General features: G+C 43.2%; 1 protein-coding gene across 2 annotated transcripts in view; it reads right to left on the minus strand.

Moving 5' to 3' along the window:
* pdpr (pyruvate dehydrogenase phosphatase regulatory subunit) overlaps positions 1-22,047 on the minus strand; it is a 38,552-nt gene extending 16,505 nt beyond the window's left edge. The window contains exons 1-12 of one of the 2 annotated variants that reach the window (XM_055648621.1): positions 21,847-22,047; positions 20,464-20,561; positions 19,159-19,500; positions 16,689-16,822; positions 14,891-14,972; positions 13,111-13,274; positions 12,099-12,220; positions 11,209-11,326; positions 8,265-8,414; positions 5,626-5,818; positions 3,428-3,552; positions 1,770-1,925 (exon numbers count right to left, since the gene is read on the minus strand). In XM_055648621.1, the coding sequence (XP_055504596.1) occupies positions 1,770-1,925; positions 3,428-3,552; positions 5,626-5,818; positions 8,265-8,414; positions 11,209-11,326; positions 12,099-12,220; positions 13,111-13,274; positions 14,891-14,972; positions 16,689-16,822; positions 19,159-19,421 (1,507 nt within the window). In that variant the 5' untranslated portion in view covers positions 19,422-19,500; positions 20,464-20,561; positions 21,847-22,047. The remainder of the gene's footprint in view (positions 1-1,769; positions 1,926-3,427; positions 3,553-5,625; positions 5,819-8,264; positions 8,415-11,208; positions 11,327-12,098; positions 12,221-13,110; positions 13,275-14,890; positions 14,973-16,688; positions 16,823-19,158; positions 19,501-20,463; positions 20,562-21,846) is intronic. The other variant, XM_055648620.1, reaches the window with a different exon arrangement.
* Positions 22,048-24,599: the final 2,552 nt, after the last annotated feature.

Here is a 24,599-nt window from a genome sequence, read left to right on the forward strand (position 1 = left end):
GTGGGGGAGGACAGCTTCCTTAGAAGTCTGCTGCTGGAAGTACGAGTCAGAATCCGGTGAAACAGAACTCTTCACATAGTAAAAGCAGAATGTCGAGGGGCCCTATCACCATCACTGTATCCAGGCCTTAAACCATTTACAGATAACATTCTTGAATAAATCACATTGGCTGAAAACTCAATTGAGGTGATGTTGCACAGTTTTGTTCACATAGACATTCTGATAAAGAAACATAGAAATTAGGTGAGTAGTTATTAGTGACCAGTGCTTCCTTCCTAATTCGAGCCCGCATTGCCACTGATTTAATATGAACTATGGCTGGTTGAACCAACTTTCAGTGGACAGTACCTACCTTGGCTTTGTGCTCATTGATTAGTGTTGTAACTAGACTGGAACAGCTTGCTTAGAAGTATGAGAAGTATGAGTGGTTCTGAAACAGAAATCTTCAATAGTACAAGCAGAATGTCGTGGGGTCCTATCACCATTCACTGTATCCAGGCCTCAACCATTTACAGATATCATACAGAATAAATCAAATTGGCTGAAAACTCAATTACGGTGATGGCAGGGATCTCGGGAAGCAGCTGAGAAGTTTCATCCACTCAACACTTTTTCCTATATATGGTTGAAATGCTTCATCACTGACAAGTGGGATCCATCGTCAGAGAGGTTAGGGGATAATCTTGGAGCCACCTCCTCTTGTTAGTTGGTTTTAATGCCCATCATTATTTACAAATGTGTAATAAGACTGCAGAGGGGTTGATCTGCTCCATCAGTAGTGGGTCATTTAGTTCTGCATAATGCTTTCATCCATTTAACACATGCAGCTACTGTACATGTATTGCAGGTTCACAGGTCAGCTATTCATTTCAAGATGCTAGTGCTGGTCCCACCATGACCCCCCCCCCCTGCATTCCTCACAGTTGATCTCCCATCTGATTATAAAGGTAGAGCAATGAATGGGCTATTCCACAAGGTCAGAGATTGTGATAGTGTGGACTTTTGCTGCTGACAGTACACAGTGGCAAATAGATGGCCTGATTTGAGCTTCCCGATCAGAATCTAACCCATTTAACCCAACACCATTAAAGCTTTTCACTCTGTACCTCATTATGGCAAGTGGGACAGGACAGAGTTTAGAGTGTGACTAACATAGACCATCTGGAACAGCAACAGAAACTGGATTAGAGTTCAACATTCAACGCAGACAAATGTCACGTCACTGCAGCTTCTATTATATCTCCAGTTACTCGAAGGGACATGTGCAAATTTGAAATATTTCATCTGATGCAATGGAAACTGGAAAGGTGACAAATATTTGATTTGAAAACATTGTTCCGGCTAGCCTAAAGCAAAAATAAAAAGCTAAGCAGGTCACCTTCAAGACTTAAAGACAGTAACAAAAACGTACAAGACAACCTTTCAGACGGTCACTTTATATTTTTTAATCTTAAAAGGTACTAGGTGAGTGGTGATACTATTGCCTTGTAATCAGAAGAATATAGGTTCAAAACGCATTGGAGAAAACCGTGCATAATGGTTAGGCTAACACACCATTACAGTACTGTTGGAGAGCCACATGCCAAAACATAAGGCATTAAAATACATGTACCCCTGGTCAAGTATACAAGATCCCATGGCACAGTACTGAAGACCACAGATCATCTCATTACTACCTTGCTACTTCTGTGACATTGCTGCACACAAATTATCTGCTGCATTTCCTGTCTGATTCATGACAATTTACTAATCACACTATATGCACTTACCTTTCCCAGGAGGGACAAAATGTTTGGCCCTCTCAAAGCCATGTTTTTCCATCCAGCGAGCGCCCTGTGCATCTAAACGATCGTACAAGGGAGAAGTCCTGAGTTGCCGGCCAGTTTGGAAATCCCAGCGGGGTACCTTCAGTTCATACATTAGAGCTACAATTGGAAAAGAGAACCAAAAATGTAGCGTGTTACTTTACAAATAAATTATTTCTTGTCTGCTTTTATTTCCTTTCATTTTTCCCTTTCTGATATCCCACGAAAACACCAGGCTGGAATTCTTCCATGTTGAACAACAGATGGACACTTATAGCTACATTGTGAATGGCAGGGTCAACAGGACACTTCACATTGGTTGATGGGCCAGAACAAAAGTGCCAGACAACAGGAACCAAACAGAATTCTGGAATTCAATGTGTGGAGTAAAGGGCCTGTCCCACTTGCATGCGTTTGGCGCGACCAAAACGGAAGTGGAGTTCGCGCTAAGTTAGTGCTAAGTTCATGGTAAGTATGCGCAAAGTACGCAGTAAGTACGCGTTAAGTTCGCGCGTGACGTAATTCACGTCATACTTACGAATCAGTTGGGCAGGAGGCGGGCCGACTGAATTTGGGCGTCACCCGGTGTCGGGCGGTGACGTCATCGTATAAACGCCACGCGCTAGGCGTACGCCGTCAAGACTCTGCATACGCCGTCAAGGCTCTGCATACGCCCTCAATGCGTCTGCGGGCCGACAGGTCGTTAGCGCGCGGAGTTTTCGGACAGTGCGGGATTTTTGGAGCCCCGCGCGATGTTGGGACCAGCCCCACACAACTCCATGCACCTCCGCGCTTGGAAGTGGGACCAGCCCCGCGCGGCCCGTACACCTCAAGCGACCACGTTTGGTCGCACCAGACGCATGCAATCAAATGCAAGTGGGACAGGCCCTTAACAGGCAGGAAACTGCATTCCAACACCCCATTTCATTTGTATCTGACAATTCTGGAACACAGCAGAGCATCAACGACACCTTCCTTGTCCTGTCTTAGTTCCTCCACCTTCCCTCTCCTCAGGATCAGCTTCTGTAATCAAGCTTCTGAATGGTCCTTCCATAAGCTAGGGTACTGCCCAATTCACCCATTATGGACATTAGACTTTGACAATGCAACTGATGTACTACAATGTGTTACAATGCCAAGAACTATATTCTGCACTCTGTATCTTCCCCTCTGCTCTATCTATTGTACAGACTCTCCCCGACTTAGGTTTGGGTTACGTCCCACATTCTTGCGCAAGTCAGATGTCACACAAGTCGGAAACGGAAGTCCTACTGTCCACGCGTAAATTTACTGTTCGACGTGGAGATAAAGTGGGAGCCCCTATGCGGCGAGCACATGCATGTCAGTGGGTTTAAAGAATTGCTTACATAAGTGCGAGTTGATGTAAGTCGCATATAACACAGGTCAGGGAATGCCAATACTTGAGTTTGACTTGATTGCATTTATGTATCTCCGATCTATTTAGCTAGCATGCAAAACATAGCTTTTCACTGCACCTCAGGACACGTGACAAAAATAAATCCAAACTTACATTAGTGCTGAAGGCCTCCAAATGCATTATCAAGCCAAAGTTCCTCTTTTCAAACACGCTTTATTTACACATAGGCTGTCTATAGACTTACGCATCACCTCCATGACACGATGTCGAAGGAACGTGCGGCTGCTCTGGAGCACTCCAAAGCGTTTGATGTCTACAGGCCAGAGGTTTGCGGAGGGATATCCATGGACCATCCATTCAGCCAAGTATCTGCAGATTGCAAGAAAGCATTGGATCGGGCAACCAAAACTAGCTGCAAAAAGACTACAATAGGAATTATTTGTTGTACACAACTTTCAAAATTTAGTTCCACTGAAGTAAAATAACTGTAGAACGAGTTGTATCTAAATATTTATTTTTCCATCCCATCCCAAACCAGCAGCAGATAGCAACCGATAGATAAACCCAACTTTATTCACCCTAAACTCAGACTTCATTCATCAGTGTTGAGCTCAAGACATCAATAACACATTATGGACACAAACTGATGGAGTAACTCAGCGGGTCAAGCAGCATCTCTGGAACATGGAGAGGTGACCCTTCTTCATACTGATGTTTTAGACTCTTCAATCTAAGTGAACCTTAAAGCTGGTTCTGCTGAGGTACAGTGGAACCGTGGTGGTCCTACCAGAAGATTGTCTGTTTTATTGGATATTATTGCTATTAATATCCAAACAAACTGTTTTATACATTATATTACATTTTCCAGTGAATCAGGCAAGTCCAAAGGGAGTGGGTAATACCATTGCCAATACTCTACACCTGGCTCCATCTGCACGCCTGGTCCATAGGACCTCACCCATACTCTTGTCCAATCAGGCCCTGTTCATGTTGGACAAAGATCGGATTTTGGAAAGAAGGACGCAAAAGTGCTGGAAACTCAAAAACATGGAGAAAGGTGCATTGTAAGGGGGGGGGGGACTAAAGTGAGATGGTGCCGGAAGAGCTAGAAGGCATGGGGGGGGGGGGGGGGGGCATTGATGCCCAATAGTTGGACAAAGATCAGAAGGACTAAATGTGGAGCTAGAAAGTTTGATGCCAGAAGAAGGAATGTGGGTGATGGGGGAGGGAAGAAATAGGTGCAAGTCCAGTCAGGGCACAGGGGAGAAAGGGAAGTGGGGAGGGGTTACATAGAAAAAGATTTAATTTTCATCACTGGTTCTTGTTTGAATTTACTAACATCTATGGGAGCTTGTTTGTTTGTTGGGAGTGTCCATAACTCGGGAGGACCTGATTATGTAGGTAAGTGGAAGAATCATCGAGTTATAGAGCATGAAACAGGCCCTTCAACCTAACTCATCCATGCCAACCAAGATACTCCATCTAAGTTTGTTCCACGCATGCATTTGGCCTATATCTCTCTGAACTTTCCAACCCATGTACCTGTTCAAATGTTTTTTAAAATGTTGATATTGTACCCGCATTTGTATAGTACTACTTCCTTTAGCAGCTCATTCCATATAACAACCACTCCTCCGTTTCCTATTAAATCCTTACCCTCTCACCTTAAACCTATGGCCTCTGGTTCTTGATTCTCCAACTTTAAAGTTGGAATAAAGACCTATCACCCTATCTATTCCCCTCACGATCTTATATACCTCTATTGTCATTCCTCCGCCTAGCTGATCAAGATCCCGCTGTAAGTCTTCATACCCACCTTCACAGTCTATGGTACCACCTATATTAGTGTAATCTGTAAACTTACTAAATTTACTAATTATACAATTTTAATTGTCTTGTTCATTCACATTCAAATCACAAATAGCAATGGGCCCAGCAGTGATCCCCGAGGCACACCACTAATCACAGGCCTCCAACCCAATAAACAACCTTCCACTACCACCTTTTGCTTCCTACCATGGAGCCAATTCTGTATCCAGTTAGCGAGATCTCACTGTATCCAGGTTAGCTAGCAATCTAATCTTTCGGAGCAGCCTATCAAGCGCAACCTTATCAAAGGCCTTCCTGGAGTGCATATAGACTACGTGTATGGTCCTACCTTCGTCAACCTTCTTGGTTACTTCTTCAAAAATCTGGGGGGGAGTTGATGACAATATAGGGAAAATTTTTAAATGGGATTAATGTAAATGGTTGCTTGACTGTTGGCACTGGCTCAGTGGCTGTTTCTTGCTGTGTCTCTGTGACTCAATGGTACCAGTTCTCCTAAAAATAGGAATAATCCGATAACTCCTTTCAGATTAAACTCATCATCTTTAGCCTCGGCTGTGTGGATTCCCACATATGCCCAGAGCGTTCTAAGAGCACACCCTCACTTCCACTCACTTCCCTGCTCCACCAGCGAAGGATGAGCCACTGGAGTTCATTCCCGCCAACACAAAGTAGTTTTGCACGGCTGCTGACTCTCCCATGATACACCTCATGTCGGCAGTGAAAGACTCTGGACAGTTCACCAGCTGCAGGATCTCTGTTTCCTCCAGGGAGGGCATCCGCCGCAACAATGCACTTAGCAGAGGCTCTGGAAACACATGACAGTAACACCAATAAATCAACACAAACACATTCATCCTGCAACTTTGCACTTTATACTAAGTGTTATGTCCTTATCACGTATATAAACACTGTAAATGGCTTGATTGTAATCATGTATTGTATTTCCGCTGACTGGTTAGCATGCAACAAAAGCTTTTCACTGTACCTCAGTACATGACAATAAACTAAACTGAACTTCAAGGTTCTGGTGGCGAGAGCTTCACATTAATCACATTCAGTAATTTCCCCATTCCTACTCATGGAGCCATTTTCTGACCTGGCAGGTGTAACATAATGTGGGGAAAATGTGATGACATCCACACTGGTAGAAAAAAATCTGTAAGGCATAGCATTCCATAGCATAGCATTCTATATGTCAATGATTTTCAAAGGGACCTGGGTACTCTTGTACACGTCACTAATAGTTCATGTGAAGGTACAGGAGGCAATTAGGGAGCACGTTGACCTTTAATGCAATAGTATTTCTCCACAAGAGTATAGATGTCGTACTCAAATTGTTTTTGGACCCAAGGAGAACATGCTTGAAATACCGTGTACTGGTCTAGTCTCATATGCAGGGGAGGATATACATTCAATAAATGAGTGTCTAGGTTCCTGCGACCTAGGTTTGATACTGACTCGGGGTGCTGTCTATATGCAGTTTACACATTCTCTGTGATCACATGGGTTTCCCCTTGGTGCCCTGGTTTCCTTCCATATCATAAAGATTTGCTGGTTGGTAGGTTAATTAGCTAGGTACTGCTAGTGTAAATGGGAAGAATGCAGAGAGGATTCACAGGGATGTTTGCAGGACTTGAGGGCATGAGGGACAGAATGGGCAAGTTAGGACTTTATTCCTTGGACATAGGTGGCTAAGGGGTGATCTTATGTGTGTAAAATCATGAGGGGAATTGATAAGGTGAATGCCAGGGTAGGGGAATCAAGAACCAGATGGCATAGGTTTAAGTTGAGGATTTAATAGGAACCTGAGGGGCAACGTTTTCATTCAGAAGGTATACGGAATGAGCGGTCCGAGGAGGTAATTGAAGCAGGTGCAAGAGCAACATTGGAAAGACACTTGGACAGGTACATGGATAGGAAAGATTTGGAGGGTTATGGGCCAAATGCTAACAAATGGGACTAGCTTAGATCGGCATCGTAGTCGACATGGGGAAGTTGGGCCGAAGGGCCTGTTTCTGTGCTATATGATTTATGGCTCTATAACAAGAGAATCAGGGCTGATGGACTTAGGACAACACTGAAGGTTCACCAGAGTGATTCCTGGGATTGGGGATGGGTGGTGGATTTCTTACTACGAAAGGAGGCTCTTGATTCATGATTAGTACAGGTGTCAGAGGTTATGGGGAGAAGGCAGGAGAATGGGGTTAGGAGGGAGAGAGAGAGATCAACCACGATTGAATGGCGGAGTAGACTTGATGGGCCGAACGCCTAATTCTACTCCTATGATCTTATGAGAAAAGGCAGCCTGGGCAGTGAATCTTGGAATTCTCTATCAAAGGCAGCTGTGGAAGCCCAGTTGATCCATATATTTAGGACAGAAATGGTTGGTTTGGATACAAAGGAAATCAAGGGATATTGGGTTTACAGCACTGAGATGGAAGATCAACTAGGATCTGGTCAATGGAACATGAAACACAACAGTCCTAATGCCTGACTCATGCTTCGATTTATGTACTTAGACCCAAATAGGAACATGGCATCCTGCCAATTCAAGGTTATCACTTACACTGCAATTTGTTATATTGGCTTTGTTATATTAATGGCTTTGTGACAAAGTAGAGTTAAAAAGAAAGTTTGGGTAGCACATGCATTCTTTTAAGGAAAGAAAACAAACTCCTTATCTGTATTAACAACATCTGCAACACCTGCCTCTAATAATCTAATGATTCTTTTGACAACACATTGGCCTTTCATCTTCCAGTTATCTTAACCATGCACACAAAGTTGAAAAGCTGATGTACACATACTCCAATGTGTATATCATAAAAAGAGGACTTGAGTATAGGAGCAAATAGGTCCTTCTGCAGTTGTACAGAGCCCTCGTGAGACCACACCCGGAGTATTGTGTGCAGTTTTGGTCTCCAAATTTGAGGAAGGGCATTCTTGCTATTGAGGGAGTGCAGCGTAGGTTCATGAGATTAATCCCCGGGATGGTGGGACTGTCATATGTTGATAGAATGGAGCGGCTGGGCTTGTATACTATGGAATTTAGAAGGATGAGAGGGTATCTTATTGAAACATATAAGATTATTAAGGGTTTGGACACGCTAGTGGCAGGAAATATGTTCCCGATGTTCAGAACCAGGGGCCACAGTTTAAAAATAAGGGGTAAGCCATTTAGAATGGTGATGAGGAAAAAAGTTTTCACACAGAGGGTGTATCTCCAATCTTCTGATCCCTAGGCTACATACCGTAGTGATCCCAATCCTCAAGCATGCTTTGGAACTCCAGCTGGTTCCTGCCCTCTGTGAAAATAGGTTTCGGGTTCTTTTCAAAGCCTCCAGATAGCACGCCACCCTGCCAGTTGCGGATATAGATCCTACCATCAAGATCCATGATCACTGGGAAAGGAAAAACATAGCTGATTATTAGGAAATACTCAATTCCATGAATCGCATGGGGAAGGGGAAATTAAAAGTTAGTATAGATGAGAATTTGGGCAAACACAAACTAACATAGCTACAGTTTCAAAGACTGTTCTGTACACTGCTGTAATTAATGCTTGGTGTGGGGATCCATCAGAATATGGGGGTGGGGTTTGGGATTAGTGTAGGAGTAATCCAATTGGGTGTTTAATGATCAGCACAGCAACGAAGGGCTGAAAAGTTGTCACTCTTCCTAACAACATGGTATCAAAAAGAAATACAACAGTTTAGAGGGCTGACTGTGGCAATGGGATACTGGCCCTCTCATTAGCCATAGCCTAATATAACTGGAAGGTTATGGTACATTTATCTAAAACATTGGTTAAGCCATAAGTGAATTTCTATGCACTTATGGTCACAAAACTAAATGAGGAATGTGCACAAAAAACGCATCTAGAGCAATTAAATCACCTGTGGACCATGTGTCGATAAACGGGGATTACTGGGTCAGCAAGGACATGATGGGCCAAAGGGCCAGTTTCTGTTCTGTCTAAATCTATCAAAGTAGTTCAGTACTTAAAGATGGGAAATAAATACTGGCCTTGTCGGGAATGCCCACAACTTACAAAAATTTGTATTTTCTTAAATAAAATATTTTTCCCACCACAGCAGTTCTCAAGACCAGGAAAATAGCAGTCTACGCCAAATATTGAAATACACCATTCTTTTTTATTGTACCTGTACTTCACCATACTTGTACAATAAACTCAACTTGATTTGTTATATTAGTAAAATATGGATCAGATCAACTGAGGCTGCCAGAAACTCAAACTGGAATTATTCCATACAGGACTAAAGGAAAAATGCTCTTAGGGAGTGCGTAAATTATTAGCACTGGTCTCCCCTCATATGATTGTAAGCACCCGTGCACCACCCTAGGTATGTTCCAACTCGTGGTGGCACCCTCAATGTAACACTGCTTCTCTGATATTTTGCTGTGGGGAAAAGTTGAAGGTCCATACATTATTTGACTTTCCAATTGCAGCATAGAAACATAGGTGCAGGAGTAGGCCATTCGGCCCTTTGAGTCTGCACTGCCATTCAATATGATCATGGCTGATCATCCAACTCAGTATCCCATCCCTGCCTTCTCTCCATACCTCTAGCCACAAGGGCCACATCTAACTCCCTCTTAAATATAGCCAATGAACTGCCCTCAACTACTTTCTGTGGCAGAGAATTCCACAGATTCACCACTCTCTGTGTGAAAATAAAAATTCTCATCTCGGTCCTAAACAACTTCCGCCTTATCCTTAAACTGTGACCCCTCTTTCTGGACTTCCCCCACATCGGGAACAATCTTCTTGCATCTAGCCTGTCCAACCCCTTAAGAATTTTGTACGTTTTTATAAGATCCCCCCTCAATCTTCTAAATTCTAGCGAGTATAAACCAAGTCTATCCAGTCTTTCTTCATATGAAAGTCCTGACATCCCAGGAATCAGTTTGGTGAACCTTCTCTGTACTCCCTCTATGGCAAGAATGTCTTTCCCTCTATGGCAAGATTGTCTTTCCTCAGATTAGGAGACCAAAACTGTAAGCAATACTCCAGGTGTGGTCTCACCAAGGCCCTGTACAACTGCAGTAGAACCTCCCTGCTCCTATACTCAAATCCTTTTGCTATGAATGCTAACATACCATTCGCTTTTTTCACTGCCTGCTGCATCTGCATGCCTACTTTCAATGACTGGTGTACCATGACACCCAGGTCTCGTTGCATCACCCCTTTTCCTAATTGGCCACCATTCAGATAATAGTCTGCTTTCCTGTTCTTGCCACCAAAGTGCATAACCTCACATTTATCCACATTATACTGCATCTGCCATGCATTTGCCCACCCACCCAACCTATCCAAGTCACCTTGCAGCCTCCTAGCATCCTCCTCACAGCTAACACTGCCCCCCAGCTTCGTGCCGTCCACAAACCTGGAGATGTTGCATTCAATTCCCTCGTCCAAATCATTAATATATATTGTAAATAGCTGGGGTTCCAGCACTGAGCCTTGCGGTACCCCACTAGTCACTGCCTGCCATTCTGAAAAGGACCCGTTTACTCCTACTCTTTGCTTCCTGTCTGCCAGCCTGTTCTCTATCCACATCAATACTGAACCCCCAATATCGTGTGCTTTAGGTTTGCTTACTAATCTCTTATGTGGGACCGTGTTGAAAGCCTTCTGAAAGTCCAGATATAACACATCCACTGGTTCTCCCTTATCCACTCTACTAGTTACATCCTCTTAGCATCTTAAACAGATTTATTTTAAACTCTTCACTAGTAGAACCACGTCAGGGTGGGTTAACATTAGTGCTTTGTCTCTTTGGTGCTTCAACTGCAAAATGCCACGTCGAATGATTTGATAAACACAAGAACTTGGCTCTAACTGTTATTGTTCCTGGTTGGCTATGATGTGGAACATTCAGACCTGGCTACCTTATCCCTTAACTATACTTATTAGCCGACCAATGAAAACAACTAGTTATGTGCAAACTGTTGGCATAAATCCCACCAGGAAACATAGCTTTAACTCTATTTGTAATGAGTTTAATTTTTCGTTATAAGATTTAGTTGGTGGTGCTTTAATCAATATATAATGTAAATCATCTGCTCCAACAGAAGAAAAGCTAAACATCATTGTTTCTTCCAAAATATTGCCACAATAGAGTATTAATATTTAACCAAACTGCTAATTACAGTGTGAAATGAATGGCCCACCTGGCGAGTCATGGGGCAGTGCCTGCTTGAGGGGTCGTGTCACCAGGTAGAAGTGCTCACATGGATGCAAGGGGACGGTTACTGGCACCTCACTTGCTAAACCAAGCTCGTAGGCCCACTAGTCAAAGACAAAAGCGGAGACATTGAACAATGTTAGCTTCAAGCATTTTACTTAAATGAGCTAGACTGCAAGTCAACGTATTCTGTGTTAATTCCTTCAGACTCTCTGATGCTACCTTGCATGAAGCCAAATCTAGAAACTGACATAAACGGCTGAAATATCAGACTAACATTGGCGCAATCCATGAGCACTGCCCATTCAAATTGCTTAATGAGCATTAGGTACATGATAAAAACATTCAATTTACAACTGAAAATTATGATGAATTACTCTGCAGCTACAAAACATATCCTGCTGTGAAGATATTCATATTTAACAGGGGAGATATATCTTACCATCCAACTTTCTAACATTAACCTTTTATCCCTAAAGCACCAGCCCCATGCATACATCATCTCAGACACCACATGCCACCATCACTGCACATCTTCAAGCTATTTCACATCATGAAAAACAACCATATTCAAATCTTAAATGTACAGCTGCCGATAGCTATGGACCTTCACTGTGAAGTCGTCAAGATGCAAGGAACAATCCCGCCTTCTACTTGAAATTAACAAAATATTTAACAACCCATATAAATCAAATGGTCTGTTGAGATATATGTATGAATTAAAATAAACAATTTATAATTTCTATTGGTTTGCAACTAAGGTTGAACAGTACACTACACTACATTTCCTAGGTGTAGACAGATCAGCAGTTTTACTAGCAGTAGGAATGAAATGCAGAGATTATCATAGATCCGCAGCCAGTCTGGTTTGCTTACCTGCCCTGCACAATTGACAAAGTATTCACACTCAATGTGCCCTCTGTCAGTTTCAACACCAATGACATGACCATCATCGACTACCACATGATTGACACTAGTGCCTTCATATATCTTGACACCTGCGTTAAAGAACACGTTCAATCAAAAATTAGGTTTCACAATTCAATAATGTTAATACACAAGAAAAGAAAAAAGAATAGGCCGTTCAGTACTTCTTTTCTTCATCATTCAATATGATGAAAGTTGATCTTTTACTTCATTACCAATTTCTTTCAAATCCTTTGATTTCCCCAATACCCAAACATCTATTGGTCTTAAATATGCTTAGTAACTAAGTGGGGATCATGACAGAAGCCTCCTTGTGGCGATCCCCAGAAAAGCCAACACGATGCACTCTGTGACGGGTCGTGCGACCAATTCTGTTAACTTGTTGGACGACGACAGAAGCCAACAGCAAGTGAGACCTCGTCTGACACACGAGCGAATGAAGTAACCAAGACTCCAAAGATCCACTGCTCCAAGTGAAGAAATCTCTTCCCATCTCTGTTCAAGATGAATGACCTTTTATTTTGAGATTGTGATTCCTGGTTCAAGACTTCCTAAACAAGGAAAACATCTCCATACTTTCCTTATTAAGAATGTTGTACTTGTCAATGAGATTGCCTCTCATACTTCCATAGCTGAGAGCAAAGGCCCAGTATATTTAATTTCTCATTGTATGTCAAATGCGGCTTTGACATGGACCGTTTTCTAGGAACGCAACTTAACGCGGGGGTCATCTGTATGCAATTGAGGTCCCAGCACAAGCCCAATGACACCTTACTGGTCATATCCACCGAACATAAAGTCAGCTCATTTATTTCCCACCTACTTTCTATCCACAAACTAATCCTTACAGGCAATGTTAACTCGGAAGCAAAAGTTTTTATTAAAACAATAATTTTTATTGTGCATTGTTTATCATTAAAAAATAATCAAACTGTAATGATCCAATGATTAGGAAACTCGCCATTGTTTGCAGCAATTGTTGACAGTGCCAGAGCAACATCTGGGGGTGAGATGACCGCATCACCTGGGACATGCATCGCTCCAACCAGGTCATGGATATTCACTAGAGGGTGTAGTTGTGCTACCTGTTTTGGACTGATGATGTCACAGGGGATCCCCATTACCCTAAAACAAACATGAAATTACATATTTTAAACATCCTATGAAGCAACTCTTACAGAACACACGCCTAAAGGAGATTGATAAAATTATGTGCATTTATGAGCAGGCGTTGAAACTATCAATGCAAGGCATAGGTGACATTTTAAGTCGAGACCTTTCTTCAGACTGAGAGTCAATTTGTCCTTTAGCGAACGACCCGAAGCATCACTTATTTCTTTTCTCCAGAGATACTGCCTGACCCGCTGAGTTACTCCAGCTTTCTGCATCTAACTTCAGTGTAAACCAGCATCTGCAGTTCCTTCCTACACATGTTGATCAAATTCCTGGACCCCTTTGTACTAGATCCTTGACTTTCTTATCCATAGACTACACTCAATGAGTATAGGCGACTGTCCTTCAACAATAATTCTCAGTGGTGGTGCTCAGCAAGGATGCTTCTCAGTTCCTTACTAAGCTCCATATACACATACAACTGTGCAACTAAATTTTGCTCTAACTCCACCTACAAGTTATGCCGATGAGACCACTGTAGTAGGCTAAACAATGACGAGACATAGTGCGGAAAAGAAAATATTTAGTTACATGGTGCCAAGACACAACATCTCCCACATTGTTGACAAATGTGTTAGATATTGACTTTAGGAAGGATGGAGGAGTACATGCCTCAATCAGCATCAATGGTGGCCAAATGGAAATAGTCAAGAGCTTCAGGTTCCAAGGTATTAATATCATCAGCACTGTCCTGGACATCCAACCACATTGAAGATAGAGCCAAAAAAGCATGCCATTGTCTACTTCTTCAGAAGATTAAGGAGGTTCGGCAACTATTACCAAATTCCACTGATGCACTGTAGAAAGTTTAGTTTGGGAAGAGCTCCGTCCGAGATCACAAGAAATTGCAGAGTTGCAAATGTAGTCCAGTCTGTCATGCAGACCCGACTTCCTATCATTACTCAGCGAATCAAGCAGCATCTCTGGAGAACGGATAGATGATGTTTCAGGGCAGGACCCTTCTTCAGACTGATTGTTGGGGCAAGGGGGATGGGGAAGAATTCTAGGGGAGAGGAGAGGAGGGACAATGCGTAGCAGGTGATAGGTAAACACGGGAGAGGGGGAGTTTCCACAGGCAGATGGTTGGAACAAAGGCCAGAGATTAAAACCAATGGTGTGAGACTAAAAAGATTGAAGAGTCGCGAATTGCAAAGCTAGAGGAAATAATATGTGGAGGGGGAGAATAGGTGCAAGTCCAGGTGAGGGAGTGGGGGGGGGGGGGGGGGGGGGGGGTTGCAGGGGTTACGTGAAAATGGAGAATTCAACGTTCATACTGTTGGGTCATAAACTAAATACCTGCCCACAAGGAAGCGTGCAACGACACCAAACTTTAAACTATCCGACCAGGTTTTTTTTCTTTCTTATAATCCAGCTCTAAATCTATGATTGCATTTATGCTTTAAATCGCAGCACTTTCACTATTTAATCAGCTGCAAATGGCAGCCCTACCCATGGCCTCATGGCAGGCACTTTATGGAGTACTTTGCCTGAACTTCTCATTAAGTGCTCAAAGTGGACATTCAAATATATCACCCGAAAGTGAGCAGTGTGTAACTTGTTTTACTTACTGTAATCGGGAAACAAGACGGCGCAGGGAAATTAGCCGATCCTGCGTATGAGCCAGTGAGATCGATCCAGTTTGCACATAACCTGGTAAAGGCAATAGCTACAAATGAAGCTACAATTCTGCATTCATTCTCTCTGAAGATGTGCAGCAAGTAATGGGATCTGTGCAGCCCATCATATAGATAAACATTGTGAACAAATAAGTATGGAAATGAAAGGGATAAACAAATAAATCTGCAACCAATCCCCAAGTACATATATCAATAGTGTTAGCTGAAACACTACAGATCTCTGACCCCAAGCACAAAAATATTCCCTTACAGCCCACCTTATCTTCTGCCAATCTATAATAATCTCATTTGCTTGCATTAGGCCTGTATTCCTCTATGTTCTTCCTATTTATGTACCTGTCCAAATGTCCTTCAAATATTCTAATTGTATCTGCTTCCACTTCCTAACTAACTACAGCCCTCCATTCTAGCAACGTACTTGTGAATCTCTTATGTACTCTCAGTATTTCTACCTCATATATCCTGTTGTGTGATGACCAGAACCGTATACAATACTCCAAGCGAAGTCTAACTAACGTTTCATACAAATTAAAAGACGGCAAGCAAACCAAATGTCTTTTGCACTACCCTATCCATCTGCCTTGCCACTTTCTGGAAGCTGTGGACTTGCACCCCAAGATCTCACTGTACATCAATGCTTCTAATTCCCCTGTCATCAACTATGTGTCTTACCAGAATTGCATCTTCCAAATTACATTACATTACATTGGATTATATGCCATATGACTGCTCTCCACTTAACTTGACTCAACAATGTCCTGCTGTATTATTAGACAAACTTCTTTGCTAGCTAAAATATAAATTTTCTTTTTGTCAGCAAACTTGCAAATAATCCCACCTACATTCTCATCCAAGTAATTTAATAGACATTGCAAACAATAAAGGTCCCAGCACCGATCCCTGCAATACATCAGGTGAGGGAAACATCCATCTACCACTACCATCTGCCTCCTATCACCCAGCCAATTGTGCATCCAATTTGCCAACATGCCTTGGATCATTTGTGCCTTAAATTCTGGACCAGCCAACCACACAAGACATTGCCAAAAGCCTTTCTAAAATCCATCTAAACCAAATCTACTGCCATGCCCTCATCAATTTTTCTGGTCTGCAACTCAAATAAAATACTCTCAAATTTGTGAGACATGATCTTCTCAGCATAAAGCCATGATGACTTCTCCTAATCAGTCCCTGCCTTTCCAAAGTGAACATAGATCCTGTCCCAACGTACAATAACTACCTCAATTATCTGGTGAACTCATCCTACTCTCATAAAAGCTACATCAAATAATTGACATGATTCCATAAATGAATATTTAGTCTTTTCAACAATTGAATCTGTCAAATCAATCCTTCAGAAAGTGGATGGAACAGCACCTATGTAACCTAATCTGCAGAAAACAAGTGGAGGTCCTCACCAGGTTACTAATGCCTAATTTATGCACAGGCTGAACATACGAGGGAGCACTTATGAGACCGGTGGGATGGATTTGCCGGCTGCCACAAGACCACAAGTGTCTTCAGCCATGATTCTTGCCAATATCTGAATGGTTGAATTAAGTGCCCTGGTTTAACTACATGTGGCCCTGGTTAGCCTATGTGTTTTTATTTAAATATATTGCTAGCTGGCCGCATTTTCGATTTGCAAATGATTTGGGTTACAAACATTTTTCAAAAGAAAACATTGTCACGATCGGGGGAAGGACCTGCAATGTCAAAACAGTCTTACCCGTTTGGATACCAGTTTCTTGTGCCAAATGCTGATAAAGTTTGTTTGAATAGTCTGCCATCTGGGTTTCTATGCTGATATGTTTCACAGTGCTTACAATGCCACCACAAAGACGGGTAGTTCCTCCAGCTAACCTGCCAACAGGAAGAAACTGAGAGGGTCAATGAAATACAACAGGCTGGGTCAAAGCCATCTATCACTCTCACCTCCTCCCACACTGTGCCACACACCCATCAAATACATGGAGCTATTCATGCATGCTTCCAAACAGCATACTCTGAAAGAAAAGCAACAAAATGATATTAACAGAAATAAACACGGAGGAAATATACCCCACAAACAACATGGAAAAGTCAACACATCAGCATTCACATAAAAAACAGTTAGCAGTGGAATATTTTAGGGTCAGTCTAGTGTTATAACATAGAACTGCGAAACTAAAGGCTTTATACAGCATTAAATCCTATTACAACATCTCCTTCCACAGCTGCCTGACTTGATGAGTGTTTCCAGTATCAAAACAGTGGTTTTGGTTTAAACCAAAACAACATTGTACACCCATTGCTATATTATACCATAGAGCATGCTGCTAAATGTATCATAAATGAGTTTCTTCAATACAAAGGCTCAGTTAATTGCTCAGTTGGTAAGTGGACCACATTAATTGATCAAACTATGAAAGGTCAATGGATTCAATACCTAGTTTGGAATTCAGATGCGTAATCTTAGATGATTCAAAGAAAATGTTTAAACACCTGCAGATACAGGCAATTCAAAACAAAATCACAAAATTCTGTTAACACTCAGCAGGTCAGGCAGCATCTGGGGAAAGAGAAACTGTGTTCATTAGATAAAGGATCAGACCCAAAATATTAACAGTTTCTCTTTCCATAGTAACCAAAGATAGCAACTGCTTCACTTGGTGAGCTTTTCCAACATTTTATGTTTTATTTCAGAAGGTCCAACTGCAGGAACAATAGAAATGACAACCACACTGGGTGATTAAGGAGGACAGGGAAGACAGCAGAAACTTAATAGCACTTTTTCTATGTTAAGGTTCCACCATGAGTTTTGTTTTGAGGGGGCTGGGGGTTGAGGAGATTCTCTCCAACAGCCTTCATTCATCTTTCTTTATTTTCCGATCAACTGAATGAAACCTAAAGCAACTGTCACCTGGGCAACCACTACTTCCACCTCATCACTGCACTTCACCACCTCAGCCTCTGCCAGTGAAAGATACTTTTCCAGTTCTGGTGAAGTTTAGAGATGGAACCCAATTTGAAAGCAGCAGTGGCAAGTTACTTAAGATTGAGGTCAGGAGAAAAATATCCTTTCTTTAATATACTTGCATCACAATTGATTGAATTGGGATGTGTACTGAGGGATACAAAACATAAGCATTTAATGTCCAGAACTACATTTCAAGGACTTGTTTACTTCCAGCTTTGCACCCTCCTATTGCAAAAGTGTGGCGTTTCCCAGAGCCATAACACTCAAAGCTCTCTGTGCAAGTAGATATACATAAATTGAGGCATTATCCTAATGTCCACATACTCACTGAGGGTTCAATAGGTATAGTAAACAGGTAACCTGGTTTGTATGATCAGTTTCCAGTTGAATTAGGATTAGGGTCCTCTGTACAAAAATTACGCATCACACTCAATCTCCACATTAGGCCTCCTCATGAGAGCATTGTTTATGCGCAAAGAAACATGGAAAATAGGTGCAGGAGTAGGCCATTCACCGCCAGCACCGCCATTCAATGTGATCATGGCTGATCATCCAGAATCAGTACCCTGTTTCTGTTTTATCCCTATATCCTTTGATTCCATAAGCTCTAAGAGCTATATTTAACTCTCTCTTGAACACATCCAATGACTTGGTCTCCACTGCTAGCTGTGGCACTGAATTCCAGATTCACAACTTTCTGGCTGAAAAAGGTTTTCCTCATCTCAGTCTAAATGGCCTACCCTTTATTCTTAAACTGTGATCCCCAATATGGGGAACATTTTTCCTGCATCTAGCCTGTCCAATCCCATAAGAATTTTATGTTTTTATATGATTCCCTCTCATCCTTCTATATTCCAGTGAATATATAAGCCCAGTCGATCCATTCTTTCATCATATGCCAGTCCCGCCATCCCGGGAATTAACTTGGTGAACCTACGCTGCACTCTTTCAATAGCAAGAATGTCCTTCCTCAAATTGGGAGACCAAAATTGCACACAAGGAAAAGATTTTCTTTCCACATACAACATAACAACTGGCAGTGGCATGCAACAAGGACAAATTAAAACAAAGTATAATCACAGCAATGGTATATTACACTGAAGTAGCTGAAGACAAGTCTTTATACTTCCCACTTTAACTTTATCAGAATTGTACCTGGTGTAAAGCATCACAGGGCTCTACAGGATCTGTATGCAACTCGGTAACAAAAATATTTTCTCCAACAGCTTTCTTGTCTTACCGTCCTTGCTCCAGCAACACAACATCGTTCCACCCGAGCCTGGAGAGGTGATATGCCACCGATGACCCTACAATCCCTCCACCACAAATCACAACATGGGCCTGACTGGGCAGAGGCCTCACATGTGACTCAGGCACGGTCGAACTGCCCCTCTGGCAGCTGTTGGACACATGGCGCTGCAAGGGCCGGACAATATTCGACACCATGCGGGGAAACATCTCAGCTCGAAGGCAGCTCCGTCCTGCCACAGAACAGCTCCTCATTGTTCAGTGAGAGATGGACAGCTGTTTACTAATACCCAAAAGACAATTTCCATGTATAAAAATGAAGAAATACGTGCATCTAAACAAAGAAAGAAAATATTTAATTAATATTTAAGTAGTTGCAAATGCTGTAAATCAGAATTAAAAACAGAAAATGCTAAGAGCAGTCTGCAGGTCAGGCAACATATGTGGGAAGGGAAACAGATAATATTTCAGGTGAAAGACTATAAGCGAGTTCAGTATTCCGAAAATCGCAAGGAATCATGGGATTTGTCGAAGGCCATTCGTAATTATAAAAAGCGAACGAAGCACTAGCTGTATAAACTGTGTATAAATTGTTAAGTATTCTACCAATTAATTAATCGAGAATTCTGTTAACTCAATAGCGACAGGCATCGCTCTTTTATGAACATTAATTTTATCTTATTTCTATCTCACTTCACAAACCCACCCTCTGGAATTCTGCAGAACCTCTCCGACAGCGTTGGAGAGAGGTTCTCTCTCTCGCTCAGATTTGTGAGATTCCACTCACAAATCTGCCTCCTGGGGTTATGCAGGAGAGGGGTGCGTGGCTCACCCCTGTATAACCCGGGACGGCAGCCTGAGTGAGAGTAGAACCCATACACCCAGGCTGAGGTGGACCAGATAGTGATTCATCTGTTGGGACAGTGAGGAGACAGGGAGAAAGGGAGAGAGGGAGTGAGAGGGAGAGGTGGAGAGAGGGATGGAGAGAGAGGTGGAGAGAGAGGTGGAGAGAGAGGTGGAGAGAGAGGATAGAGAGAGAGGATAGAGAGAGAGAGGGTTCCTATCCATGCACATCCAAATGTCTTTCAAAATGGTGTCATTATACCTGCCTTAGTAACTTCCCCACCACCCACTATGTTGAAAAAAGTTGAACTTCAGGTTCTTATTAAATCTTTCCCATCTCACCTAAGCCCCCTAATTCATTTTGGTCCCAGAATTTGGTCTCAGCCAACTTTCCCTCCTTCCTTCACACCACCTGTTCGCGTGTCCATCCTCCATGCGTCCTCCGATGACTTACCTTTACCTAGTTAGATTAATTTGGTTTAGGGACACAGCACGGAAACAGGCCCTTCTGCCCAACAAGTCCACGCCGATCATCTGTTCGCGCCCGCAGATCTTTGGAATGTGGAGGAAACCAACAGGGAGATTGTGCAAACTCCACAGACACTGACCCAGGTCAATAGACAATAGGTGCAGGAGTAGGCCATTCGGCCCTTCGAGCCAGCACCGCCATTCAATGTGATCATGGCTGATCATCCCCAATCAGTACCACGTTCCTGCCTTCTCCCCATATCCCCTGACTCAGCTATTTTTAAGAGCCCTATCTATCAGGTCAGGGTCGAACCCGGGACTTGGATTTGGCCAGATTTCCCCCACTACGTCTACATAAGCTCACACAATAAACCACCACCAATTGGCACATTTCACATCAACATCTGTACTCCAGGACATTTGATGCTTTGTAATATCTTGGTTCTGGTTAGTAACCCAAGACCTTTCTCTTCCTGTGAATAGTCCCCACCATCTGGCATGTCATCACCTCCGCCCAAACTCCAATATTAATGCCGAGAAATTGGCCCTCTCACGCACGTTTTTGTCACATGCAGTTTGTGCACATTAGATTGTCACTGATGAGATTTCTGAATGGACTAGTGGAGAAGGGTGAAATAGTGTCGCCAACTCCAGTACCAATTCAACATCGCCTGCAGCGCCGGAGACCCGGGTCCGATCCTGACTATGGATGAAACGCAGGTCTCTATACATGCAGCAGCGCAGCTGCCGAGAATGTTTATCTCAGGTGACCTATGACCTGGACATGCGCTGTTGAAATATCGAACTCGCTTATTCTTCCTTCCCACGGTCTGCTGAAAGTTCCCAGAAAATATTTCAGATTAAAATGCAGTTTTTCTCTCTCCATAGACCCTGTGTGAATTGTTGACTAATTCCAACATTATCTGTTGCTATTTCAGATTTCCAGCGTTCATAGTATTTTGTTGTTGGATCTCATTAACACCCAAAGGATAGCGTGCCAAGGCGTTTTAAAGGTGTACCACCTTACAAAAGTTAACATTGAACCAAATGAAGAGGCGACAGTGGGTCAAGTGTTAATTCCTATTCCGAGCGGCGATTCGGCGAGGGAAGGGGAGGAAGGGTGCAGTAAATATAATGCTTGTATTAGGAGGGCTGGAGGGAGAGGTCACTGAAGCAGCACCGAGGGTGACTCCACTAACGCCTCTTTTTACGTGTGTACACGAACCTGCTGGCTTGTGCTACACGATTCACAAGTGTTTACTCCCACCCAGAGCCCCATCGGCTCACGCACGACCCGGCGCCTCGGAGCCCGGCCCGCCTGACCTTCCCAACCCCCGGCCAGGCCTCCCGACCCTGACCCCCGGCTCACCCGTGGGCAAGGCAGGGCTACGCCGCCATCGCTCGGTGCACGCAAGCAGGCCCCGTCTCAATCACCGGCCCCGACGGCTCTACGTGAGCCGCTCCAAGGCGCTTTAACCCCGGGCATGTTCTACCGGTTTCAGGCCGCCTCCGCACCGCCTCATTGCGTATCCGCCTCGCTTGCTCCTCCCCAACGGCGCGGCGTCCGATCCTCTCCCTGCCCGTGGCTGGCGAGATGGGCGTGTGTTGGAAGGAACTGCAGATGCTGGTTTACACCGAAGATAAGACACACAACATGCTGGAGTAACTCAGCGGGACAGGCAGGTGGGAATGTGGCGGAGACGGTGCTGAAAATTTCATGCAACTATGAACTCAAGATGGCCATTGTGGATAGTGCAGAAACTGAAATGTCTCGACCCTGAAACGTCGCCCATTCCTTCTCTCCAGAGATGCTGCCTGTCCCGCTGAATTATTACAGCATTTTGTGGCCATCGGAGATGATGGACGGGTTGAGTAAGGTCAGGTAACCTATGGGAAGTGGAGCTGCAAGGTATTACTTCATAGCTGGAATACACAGCAGATGTTAGAAATTTAAAATACCGCAAATCAGTCATGGAGATAAACTTCTAGCTCTGAGAAAGCGTCAGCAACCTTATCCATCGATTTATTCTATAATCTTTTCTAGTATCTTGCGTTTTTGTAGAGTCAAGAGAGTTTTATTGTCATGCGTCCCAGATAGGACACTGGGATCGTGGCTGCCTCCTAATACCTAACATCAAAACAATAGCAGTATATATATATACAGTATAAAACAATATATATTGCGCATCTCGTATACGTATGTGACAAATAAACTTGACTTGACTTGATATATGTACATACATACACACACATATAATATATACTAGACTAAGTGGGACCCGTTGCGTCCCAGCATCACGGGAGGGCTGGTCCCCCAACGCAATATTCCACCTTTCCAATATTGGTGGTCAGTGGGGGGCGGGCTTTCTGGAGCGCTAGTATGGGTATTGTGGGCTGAAGGGACTGGTTTAGTGAGGGCTAGTATGGACATTGTGGGCCGAATGGATTCTTGGGTTGGCGGCTCAGTCACTCAAGCCTGTTGTGCTGGCAGCTCTCACGGCTGGTGGGATGGCAGTTGACTCTTGGCTATTCCTTGAAATTCCATTTCAAGCAGGGTGCAAGGCCACCAGATTCAAGTGCAGTTTCTTACCACTTCAAGCAGGGTGCAAGGCCACTAAAGACAGTGAGTCATGGCCTCTCCCTCCTCCATCTTGCAGAGACTGAGCCACGCTTACACTTCTGTGTTTTATAGTCCCTCTACTCCCTCCCACCAGAAGGGGCGTGGCCTTCATGGCATGATTAACAGGAGAGAGAATCTCAACATTTTTTAAACACTAATAACTCTTTTATTTTTCATCGATGGGAAAAATCCTCGGCAGCTGATGAGCGGAGGGGGACTGAGTAAGATGGCCAAAATCACAGCCGTACGCGGTAGCGTTTTTTCTAAAATCAATATAAAGCGCAAACAGGAAGTGGTCAAGGTTAGACTTTTAATTATATAGAAGGCAAGGCAACTTTAACTAGGCAAGGCAACTTTAACATGGCAAGGCAACTTTAATATGGCAAGGCAACTTTAATACGGCAAGGCAACTTTAAATAGGCAACACAGCTTTAGCATTTCCAAACCAAAGGCAACACAGCTTTAGCATTTCTAAACCAAAGACAACACAGCTTTAGCATTTCCAAACTATATTTTCAAACCACATTAAGGCCACTGACAGGTCAATAAAACCACTCAGTTTAGTAGACATGTGTTCAGTGTCATTCACAGCTCAGACTGGGAGACATGACCCTCTCGCTCCCCGATCTTGCAGAGACAAACTGAGGCACTCAACACTTCGGGATTTTATAGTCCCTCCGGAAGGGGCGTGGCCTTCAGGAGAGAGAATCTCAACATTTTTTAAACACTAATAACTTTTATTTTTCATCGATGGGGAAAAGCCTCTTGTCCTGCGCAGCAGAGGGGGACTGAGTAAGATGACCAAAAATCACAGCCGTAAGTGGCAGCGTTTTTTCTAAAATCAATATACAGAACAGGAAGTGGTCAAGGTCAGACTTTTAGTAATAGATATATATTTGTGTGTGTGTGTATATATACACATTTATCTATCTATCTATATTATATATATCTATATATATATATGGTATAATAATATATGGTGTAAATAGACCGGAGCAAGGAATTAGGCTCCGCCTAGAGTAATATGAGCATTGAGCACAAGATGGCGCTTACTTTTTCCAATCTAATTTTCTAATTAGCTTAATTAATTAGTCTGCAACTTTTGGCACTGACGAGTTATGAATTCCTTCTCAATTATATTTAATCTAAATCTGTGCCAAATTTCAAGTACATACCAGACATGGGTCACGAAAGAAATTCTTGATACATTTTCGATGCTCGGCCCACGGCCTATTGGGAGGGAAGACAAAATGTGGGACCAGTTGGATTGTCTTTACATCGCGCCAATAAGGACGCAACGGGCCTGAGCGCGCAGAGAGAAGTTAATCAGTATAAAGAGGTGAGGGATGGGGCGATACGGTCATGAAGGGGCTGGCAGGTGGAATCAGGTGAGGTGGGTTTGATGGCCAAATGGAGCCAGGAGGGATGCACAGAGGCGACAGTGACTAATGGGTTATAGGAAGAAACAGCCAAGGAGAGCAAAAAAAAGTGTGGGGGTCATT

Source organism: Leucoraja erinacea, chromosome 17 (assembly GCF_028641065.1).
Source record: "Leucoraja erinacea ecotype New England chromosome 17, Leri_hhj_1, whole genome shotgun sequence".
Taxonomy (NCBI): Eukaryota; Metazoa; Chordata; class Chondrichthyes; order Rajiformes; family Rajidae; genus Leucoraja; species Leucoraja erinaceus.